The 26,541-nt window shown below is 52.6% G+C and overlaps 1 protein-coding gene and 1 long non-coding RNA gene across 6 annotated transcripts in view; one reads left to right on the top strand and one right to left on the bottom strand.

Annotated features, from left to right (window-relative positions):
- The window catches only part of RBM19 (RNA binding motif protein 19), a 154,188-nt gene that overhangs the window by 107,920 nt on the left and 19,727 nt on the right, over positions 1 to 26,541 (top strand). The window contains exons 23-26 of one of the 4 annotated variants that reach the window (XR_008379590.1): positions 3,010 to 3,130; positions 20,307 to 20,419; positions 21,091 to 21,375; positions 25,264 to 25,644. Coding sequence is in view for 2 of the 4 variants with exons in the window: in XM_053588593.1 (XP_053444568.1) it covers positions 3,010 to 3,130; positions 20,307 to 20,404 (219 nt within the window). In the remaining 2 variants the exon portion in view is untranslated. Of the gene's footprint in view, positions 1 to 3,009; positions 3,131 to 20,306; positions 20,420 to 21,090; positions 22,391 to 25,263; positions 25,645 to 26,541 lie in introns of those variants that run through there. The other 3 variants (XR_008379589.1, XM_053588593.1, XM_053588594.1) reach the window with 3 other exon arrangements.
- LOC128583933 (uncharacterized) lies at positions 11,654 to 16,142 on the bottom strand. Of its 2 annotated transcripts, none has more exons than XR_008379591.1 (4): positions 15,529 to 16,142; positions 15,086 to 15,432; positions 14,051 to 14,223; positions 11,654 to 12,820 (listed from the first exon to the last, which is right to left on the bottom strand). It is a non-coding gene; the product is annotated as an uncharacterized LOC128583933 (long non-coding RNA). The 2 variants fall into 2 exon arrangements; XR_008379592.1 differs by having other exon boundaries at positions 15,086 to 15,363; positions 15,529 to 16,139.

Genomic DNA, 26,541 nt, shown 5'->3' with positions numbered 1-26,541 from the left:
ATGAAAGATAGAGGCATATGTCACAATAATAATAACAACCAGCTTAAAGGGAGGCTTCCTTGGTGCCAGACAGTGCTGTGAGGGTCAAACTTCACAGTTGGCTGGATCCTGCCCATTCTTAGCTGCAGCTCCTTTTACACACAAGGAAGCTGAGGCTCAGAGATTATCCAGCTTGCCCAAGATCACACAGCTCTAAGTGGTGGGACAGGGATTTGAACCACAGTAGCCCAGCCGTAGAGCCCCCTGTGTTCTGCCATGCCACCTCACCTCTTAGTATGAAGAGCCATTCCAAATGCCAGGAGAGTGCAGACGGAGATGAGAATTTGTGAGAGGTGATGTCAGAGGAGGGCCTGGAGAGGGAATTCTTAGCAATTCCTCCGAGGAATGGAGACCTCCCAGGCTTTCTGTGGCATAAGAATGGAGAACTGGTCTTCCCCCAAAAGAAAGAAACGAATCTGACTGTGGGAGTCATAAAGGCAGGGCCTGTGGCCTCTCAACAGGGATCTGTCATTCTCTTCTGAGTTTCAGCCTAGTATCCACCAGATACAGCCTCTAGCCACCCCACCCACCGTGTCCCCGGGACTACAACTCCTGGGGGACCCTGGCACCAGAATGGAATACCCACCATGTCAGACACCCTGCCAGTTCCTCTCCCCCATCTTAAAACTCCAGCTCCCCCTATCAATCCATTTCTCTGTGCCTCGCCAGCTGAGAACGTGTGTGTTTTAAAGCTCTAGATGGGCCATTTTGGATTGGAGTCCAGATGTATTTTTATGTCCGCATGGAAAAAATGCAGAGGCTCTGCTGGCAGTCAGAGAGTTTTTTAAATTAAAGTTAAAAAGGGGGGTACAGCAGGGGGGAGAAAAACTTTCCTGCACCTGGCCCTTCTCACAACAGTATGGAGGAGAAAAAAGCATTCCTTTAATTTGGCCATGTGTCTAGTTTTTAAAAGATGCTTGTCCCACCCCCCTCCCTCCTGTCCTTTCAGATTAATTTGTTCATTGAATATTTACTGTATGCTACTTCATTGCTGCCCTTGCATAAGTCTCACAGCTTACAGAAGTTGTGAGACTTACCCATAGTTCCCCGTCACAGTTGAGGAAATCAAGGCTTGCCATGGGGCAGGTAGTTTACCCAAGGTCACTGCATTAGCTCCCTTGGGCTGCTGCAATAAGGCATCACAGACGGAGCGGCCTAAACCAACAAAACGTTGGGTCTCTGGAGGTGGGCATCCAAAGTCGAGGTGTCAGCAAGGTTGGTTGCTTCTGGGGGACGATGTGTTCTATGCCTCTCTTCTGGCTCCTGGTGATGGCTGGCGATCCTTGGCAGTCGCCCATTTGTAGACGTGTCACTCCAGTCTCCACCTCCATCTTCCCAAGGTGCTCACTCCACATCTCTGTCTTTACATGGCTATCTAATGAGACACCAGTCATTGGAGTAGGGCCTGCCATTCTCCAGTGTGACCTCATCTCAGCTAATTATAACACATCTGCAACTGCCCGTTTCCGAATAAGGTCACATTTGGAGGTCCAGAGGTTAGAACTCCACACATCTTATGGGGGGCACAATCCAATGGTGACAGTCACGCTGTGGGTGAGGGGCAGAGTGGCAGTGCGACATCTTCAGGCATCAGAGAAACAAGGGGCAGATCTCTCCATTCCTTGGACCCACTGGTGCTGCCTACGGCCCAGACACAGGAGAAAGGCTCTTCCTACATGGTCTCTCTAGTGCTGACAGGTGAGCTCCTGGCCGTGGGACTCTAGACCCAGCACCTACTCAGGCACTGTCTCTGCTGAGACATGTGTGCAGTAAAAACACAATTGCACCAAGAACTAGCATCTATTGAATGACTACTGTGAGCTCCACACTGCTCTGGACACTGTGGTAACTGTTTCTGTCCCTAGAGCCCATAGATGGGCATATGTGAGCATTCCCATTTTATAGATGAGAAAACTGAGGCTGGAAGGATTTCTTTAGCTTGCCCAAGATCTTGAAGCAGGTCCAGAGTCCACGCTCTTGCGTACTGAGCTCCACAGTCTTTATGTCCCATGGGAGTGTTTTGGGACAAGCTGATCAGGTCGGAGAGTGTCCCCGTGCAGTGCCATTGAACTTTATACCTAGAAAGGTTTAAGAGGCTATTGGTCAGTATCATGCGATTCCATCCATATGAAATGTCCCAAATAGGCAAATCCATAGAAGCAGAAAGCAAACTGGTGGTTGACGGGGGTTGGGGTGTAGGGACTTTAGGGAGTGGTAGCCAAAGGGTGTGGGGTTTTCTTTGGGAGCGATAAAAAGTGTCCTAAAATTGATATGGTGATAGTTGCACAACACTTTAGTATAGTTTAGAATATACTAAAAACTGTTGAATTGTGGCATGTGTAGCATATGAATTATATCTCAATAAAGCTGTTAAAAATAAAAAAGAGAGAACTGGGCAGCATAAAGAAGTCAGGAACAGCAGAGCATGAGAGGGAACAGCATCTGCCAGCCCCAGGGCTGCCAAGCTGGGCATGGAACCCGATACCAGGGTCAGAGGGTCAGGAAAAGGGGTGATTCTGGAGCAATATGGGGGATGGAATCACCAGGCAACAGAGGGCAGTGGCACCAAGTGACAGGGGCCTGCGTAGTTGTCATCCAGCAGCAGACAGGGCTTGGCTTTCTCACGTGGCTGCCGCTGCTGACAGCCGAGTGGGAGGCCAGCCCCACTAATGGGGTCACCTTCCACAGATAGGATGTAACATGGCAAATAAGACGGCTGCCTCAGCCCAGGCACCAATTACAGCCCAGAAGGCAGATATATTGACTGCTCAGTCACTTGCCGCTCTCTCCCTGGGAACATAACCCTCTAATTAAGTAGATGTACCCAGCAGCTCCCCAAACCCTCGCTGGAGAGCAGATGTCACAAGGCCAGGACCTGGGGTCTGACAGATCTGAGATGAGGGCAGAGGAAGGTTGGGACGGAGGGGCTTCAGTTCTGTTTTAGATGATACACTGTTTTGTTCCTTGCAGAGAGCCTTCAATGCCCTGTGTCACAGCACCCACTTGTATGGCCGGAGGTTGGTGCTGGAGTGGGCTGACTCCGAGGTGACCCTGCAAACCCTGCGGCGGAAGACAGCGGAGCACTTCCACGGTAGGTGCAGGGCTGGGGGCTGTCTTGCGGGTGAATTGCCGGCCCCCTGGGAAAGCAAGAGGTGAGGGGGACTTCCACAAGAACTGCCTAGGACTTGGCGGGCCAGTGGGACATGAAGGGCTACCCTGCTGGCCTGTGCTGGGCATCCTCCACCAGCCCCACCAGGTCTACCCCCCACCCCTTCTTACATACTCTGTGCCTAGTGCTGACCAGTGTGGATACATCAGGAGCTCCATGCCCTTTCAGCTTACAGTTGGGTTGGGTCGCTGAAGGTCCTGGCAGGAAAAGAGAGAGGTTCGGATGCTTATCTCTTGCTCCCTTCCTGCCACAGTCTGCTACTACCAGCCTTCACTCACTCCCTGTGCAGGCCCCAGACTCTGCCCTGCAGGTCCCTCCCAGGGACCACAATCTTACTGATTTCCCACACACACACACACCCCTTAATAGACATTTCCTCCATGACCCTGCTGGAGGGTTGTCCACTCTCTGCCAAGTCCTTGCTCCCAGGCCTCGCTTAGCTTCACATGGCCTTGACAGCCATTCAGTTGATGACTAGAACACAGAACAACAGCTGTGTCCTCGTTCTAGGGGCACTACTAGCTGGGGAGGGTGTGGTCACTAGGGGCACTAGTGACCATGCAGGGCTGTGGGCTCAGGTGAACAAGGCTGGGACACATTGCTTTGTCAGGCAATCTAGAGAGGTTCCTCTGCATAGGTGACATTTATACCCATGAGAGGGCTACCCAAGCAGAGGGTCAGGGCAGAGAAGACCTTGAAATTAGAGCATGCTTGGCATGTCTGGAAAATGGAGAGACTGGCATGAGTGAGGAGGAGGGAGCAGAGGACCATGAGAGGTGAGAGGTGGGTGGGACAGGGCCACAGTGGGCCACAGGGCCTGATCTTCTCCAGAAGGTAAGGGTGAGGGGAGAGCCCCAGAACTACCCCACCCCAGACACGATGCTCACGACTAGTTGACTGATGACAACCAGAGTTGGTTGAGAACTTACCATGTGCTAGACGAAGGCATGGCAGGTGCCTCTTGCCATCCAGCATGCACCCCCCCACACTCGGGATGTCATAGGGTACTTGAACTTGAATCCCTTCTCCACGCCTTCCCCCTGCACCTCAAAAGTGCCCCCATTGGGGTCTGGGCCCAACAGCAAAAGGAAGGCTGTTGGTTTCCTACCCTCCTTGAATCCCACTGGCTGGGTAATGGGTCAGTCTGCCGTTGCCCTTCTTCCCTCCTGCCCAGGAAAACAGGCCTCTGTGGCAGGCGACAGTCTTGTCTCTGGCATCACACACCGTGCTCAGAGTTCTCCACATCAGGTGCTTTCCTAGATGGACCTGCCACTGTTCCTTCCGTCTGTCCCCATTCCTATGGGGTGGTGGCTCAGGGCCCAGGGTGTCACCTGGGGTGTTTGCTGCAAACCCCACTCCCACCCTACTCAATCTGTGTAGAGATGGAACTGGAACCAGGAGTGATTGTTCACTGTCCTGGCCAGGGAGGCCCAGCTGCCAAACCATTCTCAGGATTTAGAAGAACTCGTGAGAGTGTTTTCCTTTATGGAGATATGAGTTTTCTAGCTGGCCCATTGGCCTTGCTTAGGGCTAAAAGACAGAGCTTCCAAGAAGAATCTCAGCAGTACAAGGCCACAAGTGGACTTAGAATGCCACAGACAGCATGGATACCCTTTGACCTAGTCCAGCCTGCCACACCTTTGGGTCACATCCCACTGCCCATGCCTGTGGTCTCCCAGACCCACCATACAGCCCCACACACAAAGTTCATTCTTCCCCCAGCTGCAGGCAGGACTCTGTCTTTGCATATGCTGTTCCCTCTGCTTAGAATGCCTTACCCTGGATTTTTTTTTTAACCTAGTAGATGCCTTCAAGATTGGCTCAAATGACACCTCCTCCAGGAATCCTTCCCTCTTACCATACCCTCCCCAGCTAGTAGTAATTGTTCCCTCCTCTGCTCTCCACCTCTGCAGTTTCTATACTTTCTTGCCACGTTGTAACTAATTTCTTTCCAGTTCCCTTACCCTGACTGGACTTGTGCCTCCCCACATAGAGGCTGTGTCATCCTCCACTTTGTTAGTGATCAGTTCTTGTCTAGGTGCTCTGTGCCTGGCCCAGCGTCTGGCACCTGCTGGACCCTCAGTCTTAGCCTGGAGAACATTCGAGCCAAGGCAAATGTGAAATCAGAGAAGTGAAAGCTGAATACACAATGGCAATCTCACAACTCAATACGTCCCCAAATCTAACATGCAGAAAGAGAACCTGTCCTTATTGACAACCATTGACAGGCCCAAATGCACCCATCGGCAAATGTTTGTGTAAGGGACTCTCCCCAGTGCGCAGGTGGGGGCCGCCTCCCAGTCATCCCCACCACCCACCACCCCCAGGGCCCGCCGAGGATGCAGGCTCAGCAGTTCTGCCCTGCACTGGAGAGAAGCCCCCTTCAATAAATTGAGCTCCTGTGACAGCATTGTTGCTGCCTTAGTCAAGAGACCAGGCCAGAGGCATTTCTGCAAGAGAGGCCATCCTCGCTGCCACTTGTCAGCCACAAACCCAGATGAGCCAGAAGCCATCCACCTCCCCATGCTGAGGTGAGGAACTGAGGCACTCAGAGATGAAGTAATTTGCCAAGGTCACACAGGCAGTGAATGATAGAGCCAAGGTTTACACTTAGTCTGGCCATAGTGCACATACTTGGGGTGGTGGTGGCATCCATCCTTGCCTACTAAGTACGATGCTAGGTTGGAGATGTCATCTCCTCTTCCCACTGACACACCCATTGTCAATTTGATCTCTTCGGGGAAATGGGAGGTGCCCACAGCAGCCCTGACTGTTCAGAATCAGGCTGCTGGCCTCCTGGCCTCCTGGCCTCCTGCCCAGCCCCCTCCCCAACCCCATGCCCTTCCCCTGTGGTGAAAAATGCCCAGCTCGTTTGTGTCAAAAGCATTGTTAGGAGCTTCCAGGGCACTGGCAGACTCTGAGGGCAGGTGCTGTCCAAGCTCAGTTCCCTCCCCCAGTTCAGGCCTTGGCTCTGACCTCTGCCAGGAAGGCACTCAGGTCTCAGTTGGAGGCCGCTGAGCACCAAGGCTGTAACAAAGGTCTCCCTGTGGAATGTGGGGCACGGGTGAAAGACAGGCATCTTAACCATTTGGCACGGCCTGGTGGGAAGCTCTCTGGTGACACTGCTGTGGCCTAGGAGCACTCAGGGACAGTGGGCAGCAGCCAGAGCAGGGAGGGTAGAGATTTGAAACTAGCCAAAGCTGTTATCGTGGCCAGTGCAGCCAGCATGAGTTGTCCTGGGTGTCCCCCTGCCTGCTCCTGGAGGCCTCAGCTTCTCAGACATCCTAGCCACTAACCTGGGAGGGACAGGGGAACAGAATGTGTGTAGGTCAGGGCTTCCCAGCCTTCAGGGCCAGCCTTGTGCCCCTCGAGTCTCTGAAGGGCACGAGTCAGGGTAGAGAGCTCAATTTGTAGTTCAAGCTAATTAATACTAATTATTATTATTGCTGTAACAGTCTTCATCTGCTAGCCTTACTTGGAAGCCAGGTACTATCTCCATGTGGGCTTTTTAGGTATTAATCCCACAGAATCCTGAAACGTACGGACAGCAGGTCCTCAAATAATGTCATTTCATTGTAACATTAATGAGGAAAACGAAACTGATTCCCGGCTGGGGCGTGGGTGTGGCGTGTTCTCCTCCTACCTGTGCGGGTTTTCTTCAGGTGGCTGAGTTTCTTCCCACATCCCAGGGAAGTGTGTGTTAGGTGAACTGGTGTGTCCGTGTTGTCCCAGTACATGGGGGGAGGGGTGGGGTGCGCCAGGGCTGTTCCCACCTTGTACTCTGAGCTGCCAGAATAAACTCCAGCCATTCATCCCCTGAACTGCAATTATTGAGTAAATAATTATCTTGTTTTTACTAATTTGTCTTAAATGTATATATAGTTCACATTTATTTTAGTGTTAAATACTACAAGTGTTTAGGTCTTTAAAAGTCTGGCAGTGTTTGTGTGACTAGAAATATGTCGTAGGAATTTTAACTCATATTTATACTCATTAGCATCAGGTAAAATTGGTCTCATTATACCTTGTTTCTCTTCAAATCAGTTTCCAAGAACCTGCACAGCCATCAATTTAGGCCTTACTGTGCTATTGTTATCTTCTGTTTTAGAGATGAGGAAACTGAGGCACAGAGAGAGCAAGACACTTGCCCGAGGGCACCCAGCCACCAGGGGCAGAGCCAGGATCCCAGCCTATACTTTTGCCATCCTGCTGTACTAAGTCCCTACGTTACAGTACCCTAGTGTGTGTCCTCATACCCATTCTGTGACTTTGGCCAGGTTGCTCAGCCTCACCTTGTTGTTGGTACAGTGGGACTAAGGTGCACACCTTGTCAGGTGACTCGTAAAGAGGTGGTGCTCCTGGCACACGGTGTGCAGTCAGGAAGTGTGATTACAGATCAGCATTGTTCTTTTTCACACCGTCTTCAAGCCCCTAATCCTTCCTTTTTTGACCTGCCACTAACACTTCCCGCCTACCTTGCGTTCAAGACTGGCTAAGGGAGGATGCTCTCCAGGTAAAGGAACAAGACAGAGAAGAGCCCTGGTGTTTATAAAGCTGCAAGTGTGTATGTGTGTGAGAGAGAGGGAAGGGGAATGAGAAGGACGTATGTATGTGTATATGTATGTATGTCTGACATATAGCACTGCTCAGGACAGGTCTTTACATCTGGCTGCAGATGCCACTTGGTCTCATGTCCCTCTAGAGCAGTGGTTCTCAACCTTCCTAATGCCGTGACCCTTTAATACAGTTCCTCATGTAGTGGTGACCCCCAACCATAAAATTATTTTCATTGCTACCTCATAACTGTAATTTTGCTACTGTTATGAATCGTAATGTAAATAAATATCTGATATACAGGATGTATTTAGACAACCCCTGTGAAAGGGTCGTTCAACCCCCAAAGGGGTCACAACCCACAGGTGAGAACCGCTGCTCTAGAGCATAACTCAGAGCCTGGCACATAGTAGGAGGTTAAGACACAAGGGCTAGGAGATGAGGGATTTCTTGCTGGTAAAACAGCAGCCATGATGTCTTCCCTTCCGAGGCTGTCATGGGAACTGGGGTGCCCCACACCGGGTCTAGAGCTCTCTGCTTGTCCAGCTTCATCACTGGTGGGCAAAAGAAGCATGTTTTAAACCCCCCAGCACCTCCCTTCAAGTGGAACCCTTCACTTCATCCACTGCCACCGTATAATGGCAGGGCATTATATTTCCCCTTGCAAGTTGATGCTTGCAGAACACCTGTCAAATTGAACAGCAAAGGGCAGGTCTTTGAAAGTCGTTTTAAAAAGTTGGCCTGAGTAGACAAAGACCTCGACACCAGACAGAGGTGCTTTCAAAGGGGAATATGGAAACAGACAATTTCCACAGACCCGCCCTCCCCTTCTCCCCGTCCTCTTTCTGCCCGTCTACCACCCCCCTCGTTCGCTCTCTTCCTTGCCAGCCAAGATTCAGATTTCTCATCTCTAACTCAACAGCCCCGTGGTAGAGGAAGTGCTGTTCTCCAGTGCCTTGCATGTAGGAGTTTGAAAAGAGAGAGAAAGGAGGGGAGAAAGAGGAAAGTCCGCCACTGGCTGTGTCCTTTTCTTCCTGAGCGTGTTACAAACCAGCAGGGTCATGGCATCGAGAAGCTTTCAGGGCCTTGGCAGGCCACGGTACCTGCAAGCGCAGCCGAGAGAATATAATGGGATGGAAGAAATCCGCCTGCAGGACCCTCTGTTTCAGAGCACTCACAGCCAGGGAGGCCCGGCAAACAAGCTTTTATTTGGCTGGGAGCGTGGCTCTGCTTCTCCATGTTGTCTTATTCCAGCTGGGGAGGACTGATGGGCTGTGGTTAGCGTCTGTACCTTTCACCTCCAGAGCTGGGAGTGCAGACATGACCAGCATGGCAAGTGGCTGGCAGCAGTGCCTTCCCCTGCCTGCGCCGAGCCAGGCCGGGGTGGGAGAGCCTCTCAGAGCACCCAGAGACACTTTCTTTGGGCACAGACACGTATCAGTCCCCATCAGTCTTGGCCTCTAGAACAAAGTCACCCAGCCACACGGGGTGGGGGATGGGGAGGAGAGGGGGGTGCAGGTGAAGAGCCTGCTACTGGTGCTCTGGTCCCAGCAGCCCGACCCTGGCTCCCCATTGCCTGCCAGAGTGTCAGAAATGTGACTTTACTCCCACGCCCCTATTCTGTATTTCCCTTGTTATCCCTTCTTTCCTCATCCTCCTCCAGTGCCACAGAGTACATCCAGAGCACAAAGGTGCAATAGGATCCTTCTCCCTGTGAAGCTTCACCTCCCTGGGGTCAAGGCCTTCCCTACGGGGCGCCCATCTAGCACCAAGGGGTACTCAGTGCCTATTTGTGGGATAAGAACATGAACATGAATAAGGCCCTAACGATCAGAGCAGTGATTAGGGTGTGGCTTGAGCATCTAATACGTGCTGAGTACTGTGCAAGTGTCAGCTCTGTTCACCTTCTCAGGTGCCTCCCACCCCCCAGGAAGGAGGCCTAGCCCAGAGAGGATGGAGAATGTGCTCCTGGCTCCGGGCCTATGACTGGACACTGTGTGGCCTAAAGTCAGATATTCCTTCCTGTGTGCCTCAAAGTACCACTGGTCTGAAAAGAGGCAGTCATGTGGCTTCTTACTTACTAAAGATCAAGTCAGTTAAAAAGGAAAGAAAGGAGAAGAGAGCTTTGTTCAGGACCTACTCTGTTCAGAGAGTAAAGTCAAGTGATTTTACATAGTCTCATTTCAGCCTCACAACCCCCTGGAGAGAAGTATTATTCTCATTTTACCAATATGTAAACTGAGACCCAGAGCGGTTCAGTTACTGACAGGAAGACACATATCCCTGGATACTACAGAACAGATAACCCTGTTCCATCATACCCATCTCTCCAGCACTTTCTAAAACGCCAGTTGCTCTCTGTCCATGCTCCTCATCCCGGTAAGGCAGTAATTACAAACTACAGCCTGTAGTCTGCATTTATGAGTAAAGTTTTATTGAAACACAGCCATGCCCATTTGCTTATATTAGGACCTAACAATTGGAACAATTATTATCTATAGCTACTTTCTTGCTCCACAGGGGCAAAGTTTTGAATGGTTGTAACAGGGCCCCTCTGGCCCTTGAAATCAGAAATATTTACTGTCCAGTCCTTTATGGAAAAAGTTCATGAAGAGGCTGCCCTTATTTTATCTAGAAGCCAGGTGTGGCTAATTTCTCCCATTATGACCCCGTTTTCTCAGAGAACGGATAATTGTAAAGGCATCATAACTACCCCTGTACCTCTATAGCTCCCCAGAAAGGAGTCCCCATTGCTTCGCTTCTCCTTGGTCTACTCATTCGTCCATCCATCCATTCATTCATTCATTCAACAGTTTTCTTCACTGATGCCTAATCGTCAAGCCACGCTCTAGACACAGAGAGGGCAAAACAATGAACAAAAGGTCCCTCCTCTTGGAGCTCATATTTGAGTGGAAAAGACAAGTGATTGCCAAAAGAATGTAAATATCAACAAAGTTCTGATGGTAGCAAGTCCTGTGGAGAAAGAAAAGATAATATAATGAGCTCTTCCATACCGAGGAAAGGAGACATTTCAAATAATGGTATTTGAAAAAACTTATTCTGAGGCGTCAGCATTTCTGTGTGATTGGAAGGGATAAGCCAGCCAAAAATGGAGGGGGTGAGGACATTCCAGGTAGCAAGAGCTACAGGTACAAGGCTCTGGGGCAGAGTATGTTCAAAGTAGGCAGAGAAGCTGGGGCCTTGTCTTAATTGGCAGGGAGCCTGGCTTTGATGCTGCTGGGACTTACCTTGTCAGACCTCATCCTCGTATTACAGAGGGGCAAGGGTGGAGGTAGGGGTCCCATGGTAGTGGTCCAGGCAAAAAGGACCATGGGGCAGAGAGAAGCAGTGTATTGAACACTTTTAATAAAAGTTAGAGCCAGCCATACTTGCTTTTGGAGGGCAGGAAGAAATCAAAGCTAGTATATAGGGTTTTGCTCTGAGTGGCTTAGGATGGTGGAACAACCCAGAAGCTGGGCAGAACAGGTGGATGTGCGGAGGTATCTGGACGTTTTGGATGTGAGACACCTGTTAAGGACTCCCCTCCATGTCAGGCAGATAGATCTATGAGTTTGGAGCTCAGGGGCAAAGTCTGGGCTGAGATATAAATTTGGAAGTCATCAGTAGACACATGATATTTAAAGCCTGCAACACCCCCCCAACCCCGTTCCATAACTTAATCATTCATAAGACAGCACATTTCAAAAGACTGGAGACCGAGAGCAACCGTTATCCTCACGTCAGCCCTTGCAAATATGCCTCCTTGATCTTGCCCATAAAAACGTAATCATTGGGCTTTAAAAATCACAGTCAGGAGAGTTCAAGCAAGTATGTGAAGTCACAGAATTTATTATTCAGAATATCCCTTTGTCATAGTTCCTTGCATGGACCCAAAGAGAGAGGTTTTCTGTAAGCTTCAATTTTTATTCCTTTTATCTGGTCCCTCTCCTGCCCTCCTTGAGACTTGGCTGTGGTGGCCAAGGCAAGAGGCAGCCAGAGGGAGACTGTCCCACATTGCCACAGAAGGTCCTGGCTGAGAGCATGGGTGGATACGGGGAAGTGCGGGAGGCATATTATCCCTGCCCTCTTGAAGACCAATGACTTTCTCTGTTCAGGATGGTGTGTTTTGTTCTTTCGCCAGCTCTTAGTCACATTGGTGAGTGGTACCAGGTGAGAGGTTGAGATTGACTGAGAGACACCTTTTTCTCATACCCTCCCAGCTGGGGGAGGCAGAATTCAGAGAAGGAAAATCAGGGATCAGGAATTGTTTTGGTCTAGGCAGCTCCTCAAGGGCAGCTACTAGCCAGGGTGACAGTGGCTGGCTGTGTGGAGGCCACATTGAGGGAGCTGGATGTTTCTCCCAACAGAGATGCCTGAAGAGACTGGGGGGCCTGGAAGGAAGCTGGAGCAGGTGCCACCCGGTCCGCCCCCCCTCCAGTTCCCAGCCCCAAGCCTCACTGGGTGGTGTTTTGGAAATATTTCTAAGCACTTCGGCAATATCCTGCACATTCTCTTCCCCTTCCCCTGGGAGTGGCTGTCCGTGTGGGGAAGGTACTTGCTCCCAATCCAGCTAAATTGTTATTGACTTGTGTTCTCTGCGTTTCGCAAACATTTCACTGAGCCGTTGCCAACGAGGCCAGGAATCCCTGCTAGGGCTAACGGGGAAGCCAGCTGTGCCAGGCCATTTCTCCTGCTCTTCCTCATCGATCACGGAATTAAACTGACAGAAGGAGAATTTCAGAGCAACTTGGGAGGGGCAGGGGCCAGGCCCGGATCAGATGGGGGTTTGGGGATCTGGGGACTAGAGTGCTGGAAATAGGGACAGGAGGAAGATGGGCTTTGCTCCAGGGTTGTGGCTGGTCGTAGTGGGTGGCCAGTTTGTTTCTGAATTGTAGGCTGGCCCAGCCCAGAGAAACCCAATGAAAACACATAGACAAGATTTTTATTAGTTTCCTAACCACAAATGAAACTAGCAGGGTTCTGTAGAGAGAGAAGAGAGAGAGAATGGATCAGAGGCCATACTGAAAAGCTGAGATCAGCCACAGATCTTCACTTTCCCTGTAGGGTAATGAGAAAAACAGATTTTGAATTAATTGCCACTATTTTGCTATGAGAAGATTCCACCTGAAATCAAGATTCTGACCTCTCTTGAGCAATCAGGTCTGAATATCCTGGTCCCACATTCCTATAGAGCAGTGGGATCCAAGGAGTGGCTCCCTGTCTACATGGAGGGAGGGCTTCCTGATTGCCACAGTCCACAGCCCTCCCTACAGTCACCCCCAACTCCCCGGAATGTTCAACTCCATTATATTCCTGCTTGGCCACATGAGGAAATGCTACCAACTCCTCCCATCCAGCCTGTTTCCAATCCAGGGCCTGTGTCAAGAAAAAAAGAGATAGGTAGCTAATGTTGACCAAGGCCCTAAAAATTGAGAGATGGCTCCAGGCCTGAGGAAGGGGAGTGGGGGGACACCACCAAAGGTGGGACACCTTCCCACCTTTCCTGGTTCTTTTGCCTTTTTTCTTCTGCAATGAGTCACCTTCACCCACACTCCCAGCATCTGTAACTAACACAAACATGTGCAGGACCAAGCCTGAAACCCCCCTGACTCGGCCTATACCCATGGCCCCACCTCAGGATAAATGAGTGGTAATCCAGGTCGGAGTGCCTTCACCATCCCCTGTCTGTGGTGTGTGCATGGCCAGTTATGGAACTGCTGTACATACATAACAGCCGGGGCTTCTAGAGCACGGAGTGAGGTCAGCCCGCCGGCCACCCCACCATCTCCAGCCACTCAGGGAGACGGCATCCTTAACGCTGTGATTAATAGCGACAATAATCATAGCAGTCATAATGTCTAGTGCCCACCCAAGGCCATTTGCATCAGAAGCTCTGGAGGTGGGATCAGCCATCAGTGATTTTCTAGCTGATTCTATTGGGCAACTGGATTGAGAACCACTGGCTGATGCAGGTACCTGGGTGCAACTATGCCTATCTTTCCCTCTGAATCCCTCCTTCCTAAGGAGGGCTGGGCTATTGTCTCCAATTACAGGGCCAGCGGCTGAGCCCTGTGACCTGAGGCTTGGCCGTTGTGTGGCAGGGAAGGCCCTGGGACCAGCCCGTTTCAAGCCCACAGCCGCACTCAGAGAGTCTGTGGTCACATGGCTTCCCACAACCCTAGAGCTGCTGATTCCTCATCTGAAAAATGGGACAATGATGTCACCTCACTGGTGGGATTTTTGTAAGAAAGTCCACACCCAACCCGCTGCTTGCTCCCTGCTACTCACCCCTCAGCCTTAACCTGGATTCTCCATTTGCTGGGCACTGCTCGTCCTCTGGGGTGGCCCCTCAGGACACTTTGATTGTTGCTTTTGACATTCTGCGTGCTGGGCCCTAGGCTGAGTGCTTTCATGCTCTATCTGATCCATCCTCTGTGGTGGGCACTACTCCTGTGTCCTGTCTATAGAAGAGTAACTGGGGTAACTCCAAGAAGGCCAGGACTACTGAGTGGCAGCACTCAGGCCCCACTCTGTCCCTCCCCAAGCCCTGGCGTGGCCCCCACAGCTGGTGGTTTAGTTTATCCTTTGTGGTTTTGTTCACTGCTGTCTTCCACTGCCATGCCTAGCATGTGGTGTATGCTTAGCAGTACTTGCTATGAAGGACTGAGAGCAGGAACCTGTGGCCCCCTGCAATTTACAGACAGGAGCACTAATGTGTGGAGTTTAGCAATCCCTAGGAGTCCCCAGTGTAGTAGAGGCAGGCATAGGACCTGGTGTCCCTGCCTGCCAGATCTGAGCAAGGACTCAGCTCATACCTGATTCTTAGGAGGACGGGCCGTGTTTTATAAAGGCGCATCCATAAAACATGCTCCTGTGTCAATAAAGAGCCACTCACTCAGTTTTATGGACCAGGTTGATCCTCTCTGCAGAATACCCTTCATTCTGTGGGCATCTAGTATGCGTGTGCTATAAACAGGCAGCCCTGGGATGCAGGCCCATGGAGTATCTGAGGCTCTACCCATGGGGGCTACAAGATCTGAAGCTGGGGGGCACAGCGGGTAAGGAGAGATTTAGGCAGAGCCTCCAGCAGCTCAGGGTGCCCACTCCCTGCAATACTCAGTCCATGTGGCATTGGTGTCCCTTAACAGCCCAGGACAGCAGGCCACTGAGCCTGAAGGTAGTAGGTACTTCTGTCTACTCTGGGTTAGCAGAGGAAACCCTCAAAGGCAGTAGCAAACTCAGGGGCCTTGGAGAGTGGCAGAAAGCAGCCCACTCACTAGGCCTCCATCCCCAGGGCAACAGGTACACAGCCTTGTCAGTTACCTTCAGGTGGGGAGGGACCAGGCCTTACTGAGCCAGGTCTGCCACACTCGGTACAGACTTCAAGGGAAACTAAGACGCAGATTCTCCTGTGGTATCTCCCTGTTTTTAAACATTAGTAGCTGAGGATTTTCTTCATGGTAAATCATGTTGGCAAATTCAGAGGCTCTACAGCAAGTCCACAGTGGGAGGTCTTGATCTTCGGTCAGCTCTTGTCTCCAGTGTCTTAGTTCTCTAGGACACAGCCCCTGAGTCGTGGATTTCGGCACCCAGCAGATTACCTGGGCAGTGATCCAGGAAGCGGCAACGGAGGAAGGGGAGCCGGTCCAAAGGGCCAGACTGGGCAGATCCTGCTACCGGCATGGCGGGGCTAGGACCTGAGACATGCACCCACCAGCTTCCCACCCACCCACCTTGCTGGAGGAGGGCTGCTCCTAGGTACTTACATCACTTACATTTCAGGCCTGCCTCACGCCAGGGCCATGAGAAATCCTGTCTGCTCGAGGTGGGGGTGCCAGCAGCAGCTACTGTGTTCTTCTGGGGCTGGTATTGCTGTCCCTGTGTTGTAGACGAGGGAAGCAGCCTGCCTGGGGCTCTTAGGGACAGGTTCCGTGATAGTGGTAAAAATAGCTGACCTACCCCAAGTGCTTGCTGCCTGCCAGCCACTGTTGTAAAGGCCTCGCCTACAGTCATTCTTCCAAGCACCCTGGGTAGTGGGCATGTAAATTTCAGCAACTGCTGGAGCAGACCCAGAGAGGTGACGCAACTTACCTGAGGTTGCCTGGCCAGGAACAGCAGGGATTGGTCCTGGCAGCTGGGCTGCACCCTGCACCCAATACTCTGTGCCTCTCACCTCGCACCTCTGTCCCTGGAGCCCAGCCTGGGGCTTCCTGGCCCAGCGCTCTTCTCCCTGCCACCCCCCCTCCCTGCTCATGCCTGCCTCTTCTCAGGACTCTTTTTAGAGCTCCCTTCTCCCCTGATCAGCCACGTTCTTCTCCCCAGCTTGCCTTTCCTCAACGTTCTGCCTCCGGAACAAAACCCCATGAAGAGCTTTCTCTTGTCCTCATGTCAGCCCCCCTGCCCCCGCCTGCACCTTTCTCTCCGCCTGCCTGTGCCTTTTACGCAGGGCGACAGCGCCAGCCAGGGAAGGGAGAGACGCAGGCTGGCATTCTGTCAAGGAATTAATTGAAAAATAAAATCATTAGGTGGGAACTCCAGAAATGCAAAAATGGTGGTTGGAGGTGGTGGGGAGGGGGCAGGACTGGGGGGTTGTTGGGGGACGGCTGAGCTTTTTGTCAAGTTAATTTCTCGGGTATTGATGTTTGGTGACATTCACTTGTTGTTTATCTTCGGGTGCAGCTGTAATACTGAAAGAAAATGCACAGCTTGTTTCGTTTATTTATTTTACACCTTTCTCCGGTTCTGCATTATGTTTGTTTGGTGAAAACCCACTGAGGCTTTTGATGTCGGGGAAGTGGGATTTCAGCAGCTGTTCCCTGCGAGCAGGGTGCTCCGTGTGGAAACCGGGCCTGCGGGGGGTGCCACGTGTCGTTTGGTGGGAAGTCAGGGCCTTATGTGTCCTTAGGGGAAGCAGTGGGGGGCCCAGCCTGAACCCTGGCAGTGGACCTGAGCCAGACGCTTTAGGTCCTGGGTCGTGGGCCCTTCGGGTGCCAGGCCCCACCCATGAACTAATTAATGTTCACAGCTGCCCCACTGGGATGGGTCCTGTTTTTAAGCCTCACTATACCAACCGGGAAACTGTCCCAGGGAGCTGAAGTGACTTGCCCACGGTCACTCAGCCATCCTTGGCCAAGCTGGAACCTCAGATCGTGTGACTTCCTACTACCACACAGTTAGTTGTTACCAGCGTGCCTTTCAGGTCCCTTGCCCACAGCGAGTCAGTGGGTGTCCCTGTGCCTCCATTTTCCAATCTACCAGGGAAGCAGGCAGATCATGCCCCCTGTAGCCTTGAGGAACCAAGTTGTTTCATTCATTTACCTACCTAACAACTACTTACTAGTCAGCTGTTATATATCAACCTTCATATATATGAGAGGTGCCACCTTGTTGGCCTTCACTGTCCTAGTGGCAAAAAGACATGAAATCACTGCCTTTCATATCAGTAATATTGATACAAGTGTCAGTCTCAGCACCATCCGCTAAGCCATAACCGGGGGTCAGGCATTGCTCTCTTCACTTACAAAGCCTCACCCTAAGCCCTTGTATCCACATTTTACAGATAAGTGAACTGAGGCACAGCTATCTTTTTCCTTCTGTTTCCCACTTGCTGGCCCAGAAGCCCTTGGAGGGGGCAGAGCCAGTCTTATTCCCACGGTGTCCAGCTCAGAACTCCACCCATTGTTGTCGTGTGCAAGAATGAGGATGCGAGGAAGGCTGTAAGGGCTGCTTTGGCCCCTCTGTTGTTTGTCCTTTAGCTGTTTGTTCTCCTTGACCCTGTTTCCCCATTATTCATTCTGTCAGTCCACATGTTTACGGAGCAACTGCTGTGTGCCAGGTGCTAATCTGGGCATGGGGAATAGAGCAGTGGACAAAACAGGCCAAAACCCCTACCGTCCCAGAGCTGGCATTCCAGTGAGAGGGTACATAAGAAAGTGAATACCTGCGCAGAGCTATGCACAGTGGCTCTTACCTGTAATCCTAGCATTTTGGGAGGCCAAGGAGGGAGGATGGCTTGAGACCAGGAGTTCAAGACCAGCCTGAGCAAAGGACCTGAGGTGGGAGTGGGCAGCCAGGAACAGAGGTGAGGAAGGAAACTTGGAGAAGCAACAGGCTTTATTTAGCTTTTCCCCAGGTAAGAGGGCACCCACTAGTGGAGGGTTTGGGCAAAGGAGCCACTTGTTCTGCTGGAGGTTTTCACAAAGATACCTCTGGCTGCTGCTCAAGACCAGCCTTTGGGAGTGGGGACAGAGGAAGCCAGAGAGAATGGCGGGGCAGCCAGGGAGCAGCATCTGGGGAAAGAAGCGCTTTGAGTCAGGGTCTGCTTTAAAGGTTGAGCCGACATGATGGATGGGGATAAAACTCCCCCCTTGTCAGCATCTCAAAGTTGCGTTCACGCTGCTGCCACTGCCAGCCACCCCTTGGACACCAGGCCAGCCCTGCCTGGGAAAACAGGGACGCTTCCCCCTGGGAATAGATGGGAGGGGGCATCAGTGACAGGCCACAGGCCCTATTTTGCTGCACTTCTATTTCCCAGCTCCTATTACCTGCCCACAAATTCAATTTCCGGAGGCCATTGTGCACCTCTGGAGCCTGGCGATTATAAGGAAACCGAGAGCCTCAAGGAGGGAGTGTGGAGGGAAAGGAAGCAGCATCTGCGCCCCAGGCTGCCAGCCCCCGACCCAGCCTGCCCCGTCCCTATCTCTCTTTCATGATTAACAATGATGGGCACAGCTGCCAGGCCTTGAGTCTCCCACACGGGCACCCAGGTGCCTCCACACCTCCCTCCCTGTTCCGTCACCTCTCTTCGCTCATTCCCCATTCTGGCGCATTTCCCAAGCCACCCTCTAGGTGCCAGGCAGTGTGCTAAGGCCAGGGACACAGCAGTGAGCAGGACAACGTCCCAAACAAAGAAATGCCATCTGTGTCGTTGGCGGTGAGAAGCACTGTGGGGTGGAACAGGGGTGGGGGCACCAGAGCTGGGATGTGAAGAGGCATCTGGGTGTTGCAGGTGTGAGGGTCTTACAGGGGAGCATTGGTCCACTCCAGGGATGCCTCAGAGGACTTGGGGGTGATGGGACCTGATACATGTTTTAAAGGAGGCCCTCAGGGAGCAGGGACTCCAGTGAGGTGAGAGGTGCTTGGATCAGGACATGGTCATGGAGATGAGAAAGGGTCAGTGTCCAGATTGGTTTGGGATGGATGAGATAAAGAGATAGGCCCAGGGTGTTAAATCACTTGCCCAAGACCACCCAGAAGGAAACTGAAGGTTTTCATCTTTAGGGCAAGCACTATGCAGGGCCCGGGGAAGAGACACAGCAGCTGCTATGAACTACAGGGAGCTCCCGGGCCTGTGGAGAGAGGGAAGCCAAGGACCACGGGATGACTATTCCACCCAGAAGGTGTTTCAGCCCTAGAAGGGGAAAGGACAGCTTTCTTTATATCATCTCTGTACAAATCAGGTCTAACCTGTAAGTGGACTGTATATTGATGAGTAGTTAGACTAGGAGAGGGACTGCTGGGGCAGACCAGCCCAAAACCCAACTCCCTATCCCCAGAGCCCCATTCTCTTCCTGAAGGGCCAGGGAGACCAGCACATATTCTTGCCAGCACTGGTCTCCTTGGCATTCTCTGGCCAGCACAGGTGACTTTCACGAAAAGCAGAAAGACCGTAGGCTTAGATGTGACATGGGTTTGAATCCGGGCTCTACCACTTTCTAGCTGAGTGTCCTTAGACCTACCTATGTGTGACCCAGTTTCCTCACCTGTAAGGACAGTGCAGTACTTCCCTGTGAGGTTATTGAGAAGAGCAGAGCTGTAGTACATAGTAGGCTTTCATACTCCCACACTTTCTGCATGCTGTACCACTGAATCCCCGTTCTTCACAGAAAACTCTTCTGCATTCTTCAAAGCCCAAGTCAAAATCGCCTCTCTTCTGCAAAGCCAACTCTTAAGTGCTATTCCTTCCTTGCCTCCTCTAGATCCTTGAGCCACCGTTTATTGAGCACCTACTGTATGCCAGCCACTTGCTACAGCATGAGAGTCTGTGACCTCTGAGCCAATAAGGCCTGTTCCCAGTTGTTTCCCTCACTGTTCCCCAGTGCATGGCTCAGCTTCGCAGAAGGTTTTCAGCTCTGTCTCGCTCTCCCCACATACACACAAGCCAACCTCTGACCTGCTGGGAGGAAGCAGCTCAAACACAAGGCCTCTGTCCCTCCCTCTAAAGGGAGTGTGGGGAAGAGTGTGGGCAAGGAGGGAGGTTTCTGAGGCTGCAAGAGAGGCACCTGCCCCTGGTGAGGCTGGAGCCTAATCCCAGTGCTCCTCTCTTCTCCTCCTCTTCTCTCTCTTGCCTTCTTCTCTTTCCTCACGCTTGTCCCTTCTCTGTCCCCTCCCGCACGTCCCTCTCTGCCATTTTCACTTGCCTCTGTCTGCCCCTGTCCCCCCTTTTGCTCACCCCACCCTGTCTCCCTCCCTGCCACTCCTCTCTCCTGCCTCCCAACCCTCTCGGCTGTTCTTTTCTCCTCTTTTGCCATCTGGGCTCCCACAGAGCCCCCGAAGAAAAAGCGGTCTGTGGTGTTGGACGAGATCCTGGAGCAGCTGGAAGACAGTGAAAATGACAGCGAGGAGCAAACCCTTCAGCTGTGAGCTGGCACGGCCAGGGTACGTGGCTCCAGGGCCCTGGGGACTGGGGCAGCCGCTCTGGCTTCTGCACTCCCCACCATGGGGGGAGGGGGCAGCGGGTGTCATACCCTCCATGGTCCAAGGTCAGAGAGGCAGTGATTCCCAGGGACCATCCTGATAGGCACTGACTGGCCTCTTGCTCTGTGCCAGGCACAGAAGGGCCCAGGAGGTAGGTCAGGGTCCAGCCACAGTGGGAAATTCCCTGGGGGCAGTGACGACTGGCTGACCTCAAGCCCATCTGTGTGTCCCTCTCACAACAGGTGAGAGGTGCTTGAATCAGGACAGTTTCCTCCTACACGAGGTCCCTAATATGCTCCTCCTCCCAATGACCCTGAGAGCTGCACAAGGACCTCCATCTCTTTATAAGAAGGTTGGGGGCCAGAGAGACTCGAGGAACCTGGCACCCCCTGCCTGTCTGGGAGCAGTGCAGCATCAGGGGTGAGGGTCAGCTCGCTGGAGTTGGCTTCCAGGCTTGAAACCCTGTTCCACTTAGCTCACGCTTAAGGTTACCTAATCTCCCTGGGCCCAGCCTCCTCCTAGATAACTGGTTCCCACCTCATAAGGTTTTAGTGAGAAATAAACACAATAATCCATGACAAGCACCAGGCACGGTGTTGAGCATAAAGCCTCTGTTCCTGCTCTTCCCCCAGGGCTGCTGCACCAGAATTCCCATCTGCATCTGTCCGAGGGACTGTTCAGAGCCTGGAGTTGGCCTCGCCCCTCGGAACTACCAACCCTGGTTTAGCCTCCCAGGGAACGATCCGACAGCTCATGAAGAAAAATCAAGCACCAAGCTCACTGGTGAAATGGGCTCTGGCAAGCAGTGCCCCCGAGGTGCAGCCTCCCGTGGAAGGGGCTGCACCAGGACCAGCCAGGGGGCAAGATGTGGAGGAAAGAGCAGAACCAAAGTACATGTGACCTCAATCTGAGTTCAGGTGTGAACTGTTCCCAGCTCTGTGGCCTCAGTTTTTCTTTCTGTGAAATGGGGCTATTCATTGTTCCTACCTCAGATAGATGGTGCTGGAATTAAGTGAGTCCATCCAAGTAAAGCTTAGAAGATCCTCACCAGCACTGTTTACTTCATTTGGGATCGCAGGGTGGGACCCTGAGCCAGAGTCCAAGAATCTCTTAACTTTGTACCAAACCCCGGTCTGTGCATTTTTCTAGGCATGAGGTTCCAATCTTCATCTGGTTTTTGCAGTGGCCTGGAACCCAAGGAGGGCTTCAAGGTACTGGCAGCCCCTTGGGGCTCAGCATGACTCCCAGTGTCCTGTAAGGCTGGCACCCCCTTAACAACTCTGGCTCATCCCTGAGGATTAATGGAAATAAAAGAAAAAAAAACAGAATGGCTCATGCCCCAACTTTTATAATGGGATGTCTTAGAGATGTCACATTGACCACAACCTTCTAGGGGTGGGGGCTGTATGCTGAGGTCAGTGTTAAACCATACCCGGGCCAGACCCTCCAGTGACCAGGCTCCCAAGTTGCCATGTGTCTCTGGGAATGTCAGGGCCCAGGACCCACTCTGGTCCTTCCCACTGCTCATCCTGTTTAGAGGCATGTGGCTTCTCTGGTTGAGCCTTTGGTCTAGATAGCGAGTGCTCCCATCTCAACACCACCAGAGCCGAAGGCATGCCTGGCGATCACCAAAAATAAATCGTGGGTCTAGTACAGATGGCAGGTGTCATCTGGCCCCAACCTCACTGACCAGGATGATGCCACTAGAGCTTCCCCCAGAGCAAGATTTGGCAGCATCCGTAGCTTGGTGCCAAAGCACCGAGCTCAGGCTCTGCTCTCAGACCAGCCTGGGCTCCACAGTGGTCCACCACATGCAGCCTCCTGAGCAGGGGCAGGTGACTTGCCTGCTGAGTGTTCAGTCTCCCCATTTTAAAATGGGGTGACACAGATAGCAGAAGTATAGTGAGGCCCAGAGAGCTTCTGGCACCTGCTCAAGGTCACAGTGGGAGTGATGTGAGTCATGTCCGTCTGACTCCGGAGACCTAGTCTTTATCCTTGTGCTTCACTGTCTTCTGTGTGTCCAAAAGAAAAGCAGGTGAACCAGGGGCATGCGGGAGGTTGGGGGCGGGGAGGGGGGGTGGGCTTCCAGCCACTCGCCAGGCCCACCCTGAATCGGCCATGTCCCCTCTTCCCTCCCTCCCTGCTCTGCCCTGGGCGTTAGCTCACTGTCTGGAAGGGGAAGACAAGCATTCTGACTCCTTTAGAGATCTTGGTGTGCTTGGTCATCTGCTTTCATGCCCTGCTCACTATAGAGTCCCCTCTTGTCCCTCTCTTGCCTGCTCACCCCTGAAGCATCCCCTTTCCATGTGCACAGTGTGACCTGGCTAGACCCAGGGGCTGGATGTGTCAGTGCACGGGGCCTTGCCTACCCACCCCTGCACTTGCCCTCCTGTGCTGCACCCTGGCCACACCCCCAGCAGGCCACATCCAAGGCCACATCCATTTGCTGCTTCTCTGCCTAGGATGTCTTTCCCGTACATTTCTTTTGTTAGGCTCCCCTTTTCCCCTTAGTTTAAATTTCACTTCCTCACTGAGAAGAGACAGTCCCATGACCAGTTCACCTGCAGTAGCCAGGCTCAGTTCCATGCCCACACCTAGCACTATGTCTGCCAGTCATGGCACTCAATACAGGGGACAGCCCAGAGTTTGAACAAGGGTCCCAGTGACCCAGAGTCCTTGAAAATAATCACTTTAAACAGAAACTACAAAAGCTGTTAGAATTTTTATCATAATTACCACGGTTATTCTGGAAGGCAGTCGAAGGCAGCTAGGTAAGTAGAGAGTAGCTAGCCTGGCCCTGGGCTTCCTCTTTTCCTCCTTTGGAGGAGAGGGACAGTGGCAGCATTGAGGAACACCTCCTTCCAGTACGTGCCGAGTGAATTGGGCATGTGCCTTTGCACCAGGGGAGCCGAGTCAGTGTTATCACTGGAAGTAGGGCACAGAGGTGCTTCCTGGAAGGGGGCTTTGGCAGAGTTTGAAGGGGCAGTGGGGCATCAATAGCCCCAGACACCAGATGATCAAGGAGAGAAGCTCCGGACAAACTGGGGATCGCAGCTAATGAAGGAGTCCCCAGGGTCCCGCCAGGAGCCTACCTGACCTGTGCAGGGGCTGGTGTGGGAGCAGGAGACAGGCTCATCCATTTCTTAGAGGGGCTTGTGACCCCCACGTGGTTGGAAGAGAGCCAAGAGGAGAAAGGTGATGGAGGCTGGACTTGAACAAGTGCTGAGAGAGGAGAGGCCCAAGGGACCACAGCAATGGCAGGAGGCCAACAGGGACACGTGCCTTGGAAGGCCAGGGACATGTTGGGATGCTCAGAAGTGGGGCTTGGTTAGCAGGGGGAGAACCGGGACAGGCTGTTTCCATCATTGGGGGCTGGACTCCTTCCTGCTGCAGGTCACAGGGGCCCGCCCCCTGTGGGCTGCATTCTTAGTTCACCCTCCCTTGCCAACACGCCTGTATTCAGGTGTGGCCAGTGATGGACACCAAAAAGCATCTAGGGGGCTGGCAGAAGAGTAAAGCAAGGGCACACCTCCCCACCTGTGTCCCAGGTGGAATCTCCATGGTCCACCCTGGGTGGGTGAGGAGGGTCCTGGCTTCTCTGCTGCAGGATGCTCACAGCCTGCAGGACAGAGACAGGTGCTCAGGGCCATAAAAGGAGACAGAGGTAACTTGACAGTGGCGGGTGGGGGGGGGGGTGCAAGGGCACAGGCCTGGATTCTGAAGGCCAGGGTGGGAATCTCTAGGGTCTCAGCATCTCTGAGCCTTGTGTTCCATATCCCTCGAGTGGGTACAGTGGATTTGTTAAGGAATAAATACAAAATCATGGATAGAAAGCAGGTAGCAGGCTGTGTCATGCCTAGTGAATGCTAAGGAACTGGTGATTTTTGTAATGAACATTACTGCTCCACACAAGTTTGTGGGGCCACACCCAGGCCAGACGTTTGGGATGTGTCACATTGGAGACCCATGGATGCAGGAATGGGCATGGAGTGCAGGTGTTCCTCTGCCCACTAGCCCCAGAGCAGCAGACCAGGCACACTGCACACCTGGCCATTTTCTGCATGGAGCCGAAGCCCAACCCCAGATGGGCCAGTGGTGGTTGGGAAGCTGGCAAGCCCTCTCCTGGGAGTGGCTTTCCTGGCATTCCCGTGTCTGTTCCTAACCCTTTTCAACTGGGAGCTCTGTGGGTGGGGACTCCATGGCCACAGGAGCAAAACTGTCTCTTCAGAAATTAGATGCAGGGGCCCATGGCTCAGTGCCTCTAGGCCAGTGCACAGATGTTCACAGTTTAAAGACAGGGCCAGAGGGCACAAGGTAACCCCAGGGTGCCAGTGGGATCCCAGGCAAGGCCTGGCCATCTGTACCTTCTCTCTGGAAACTTGAGCTGGGACAGGGCTGGAGGGCCATAAGACTAGTGAGCTCAGGCTCCAACATAAGCTCCTTGGCTCTGGGAGGGCACCAGGCATGTTCCTTCTCAGAAAGGTGCGTGGGTGAGAAGAACAGTCCCTGCCACTCTGCAGAGAGGAGAAAAGGGAGGGCTGGAAGCAGAGGCTGCAGAACAGGTGCTTACTAATTTATCAGACACCAGCCCAGCAGCTTGTGAGTGCCAGGCACTGCTGGGTGCTCTGGGTACATCAACAGAAACGGGGCACTCCTTGTGGACATTTCCTCCTAAGTGGACACAGGCTCTGTCTCCCAGGGTTTAAGACCCACGAGTCAGGTGGAAGACAATTCCAGGGGCCTTTATCCACATGTTTTTCCTCTCCCTTTACCGCTTCCTTGGTCTTTTTTGTCTTTTGTGGCAGGACTGGTCTCTCACAGCGGCCGTCTGTGCTTCGCAGCGTCTGGGAAGGGATTATCGTGAGCGGAGCATGCAGGCTTTGGTGAACAGAGCCGAGCTTGGTTTCAACATCTAATTCAATTTGTTCTGCCGAGATTGAAATATGAAATGGTTGCCAGTCATACGTTCAAAGGACGGGGAAGGGAGAGTGAGCGCCTGCTGAAATTTAAATTTTAATGAAAATGACTTTAACCCTTTGGTACACCTCACAGAAATGGAACACATTCTCCCATCCTGGGACAAAAGCCTCTTGGGTTACATCTTCCACTCACTTCTCTTGCTGAGCCTCACTAATAGTATGTAATCATTTTCTTCCAGCAGTATTAATAATAAAAGATTAATAGAACACTCGCTTAATAATAGCATGATCGTCCCTACTGTTTGGGCTGTTGAAACAGGCACCATCCGTAGGTGACTCCCCAGCCCGGGCACCCCACTAGATGCACTCATCACACCCAACACCGCCCTAACTCCTTTCACTGCTGGGAACAGTTGTCTGCGTTGTGTCATGTCTGGCCCCCGCAGGGCAGGTCCCGTGCCTGCCTGTTAGGAGCACCCCTCATCATGTAGTAGGTGCTTAGGAAACACTTGACGAAGGAGCGAGTCCCCTCCCCTTCTTCCAGCAACTGTTAAGTTTATGGCACACACAGAAATGGAGCTCAGAGAGGTGGGTGGCACTCCAGGATAGCCCTGTGCTGAGGGCTGGCAGCAGGCCTCACACCCAGCTGCATCTGGTGGGAGCCCAGGCCGCCTCCTGGTGCTCTCCTGCCTTTCCAGAGCAGGCGAGGGCAGCTCCTGGGTGTAGGGGCTGGGCCCTGTGCAGGGCTGTGGATGTGCACCCTGTATTCTCCCCTGTGCTGTAGACTATGCTTCTGTCCCCACTTTATAGCTGAGGAGTCAGGCACAGAAGCTAAGGCCCACATGTGCCCCTCTCAGGCTCCCAGCTCAGGGCGTCATGGGTGAGGGACCCCTTTCTCACCCCCAATAAGGTTCCTGCCTGCCACAGAACTTCCAGTGTTTTGTTTCTAAATATCGTCAGTCCCAGGCCAACTGAGTGAGCGTATCTGCTCACTATGGCTGTGGACGGCACCAGGCACTGCCCTGCCCAGGCCCAATGGGGTTCCAGGGGAGAGAGCAAGGGGTTGGGGGGCAGCCCTGAGACTCACTCGGGGACAGTTGGCTTCTGAAGACTGAACCCTCAGTCTCATCCCTCAGGGGAGAAGTTTCAACCTGAAGCCCCCGG

Source organism: Nycticebus coucang, chromosome 4 (genome assembly GCF_027406575.1).
Source record: "Nycticebus coucang isolate mNycCou1 chromosome 4, mNycCou1.pri, whole genome shotgun sequence".
NCBI lineage: Eukaryota > Metazoa > Chordata > Mammalia > Primates > Lorisidae > Nycticebus > Nycticebus coucang.
This window is presented reverse-complemented; position numbering and strand designations above follow the sequence as displayed.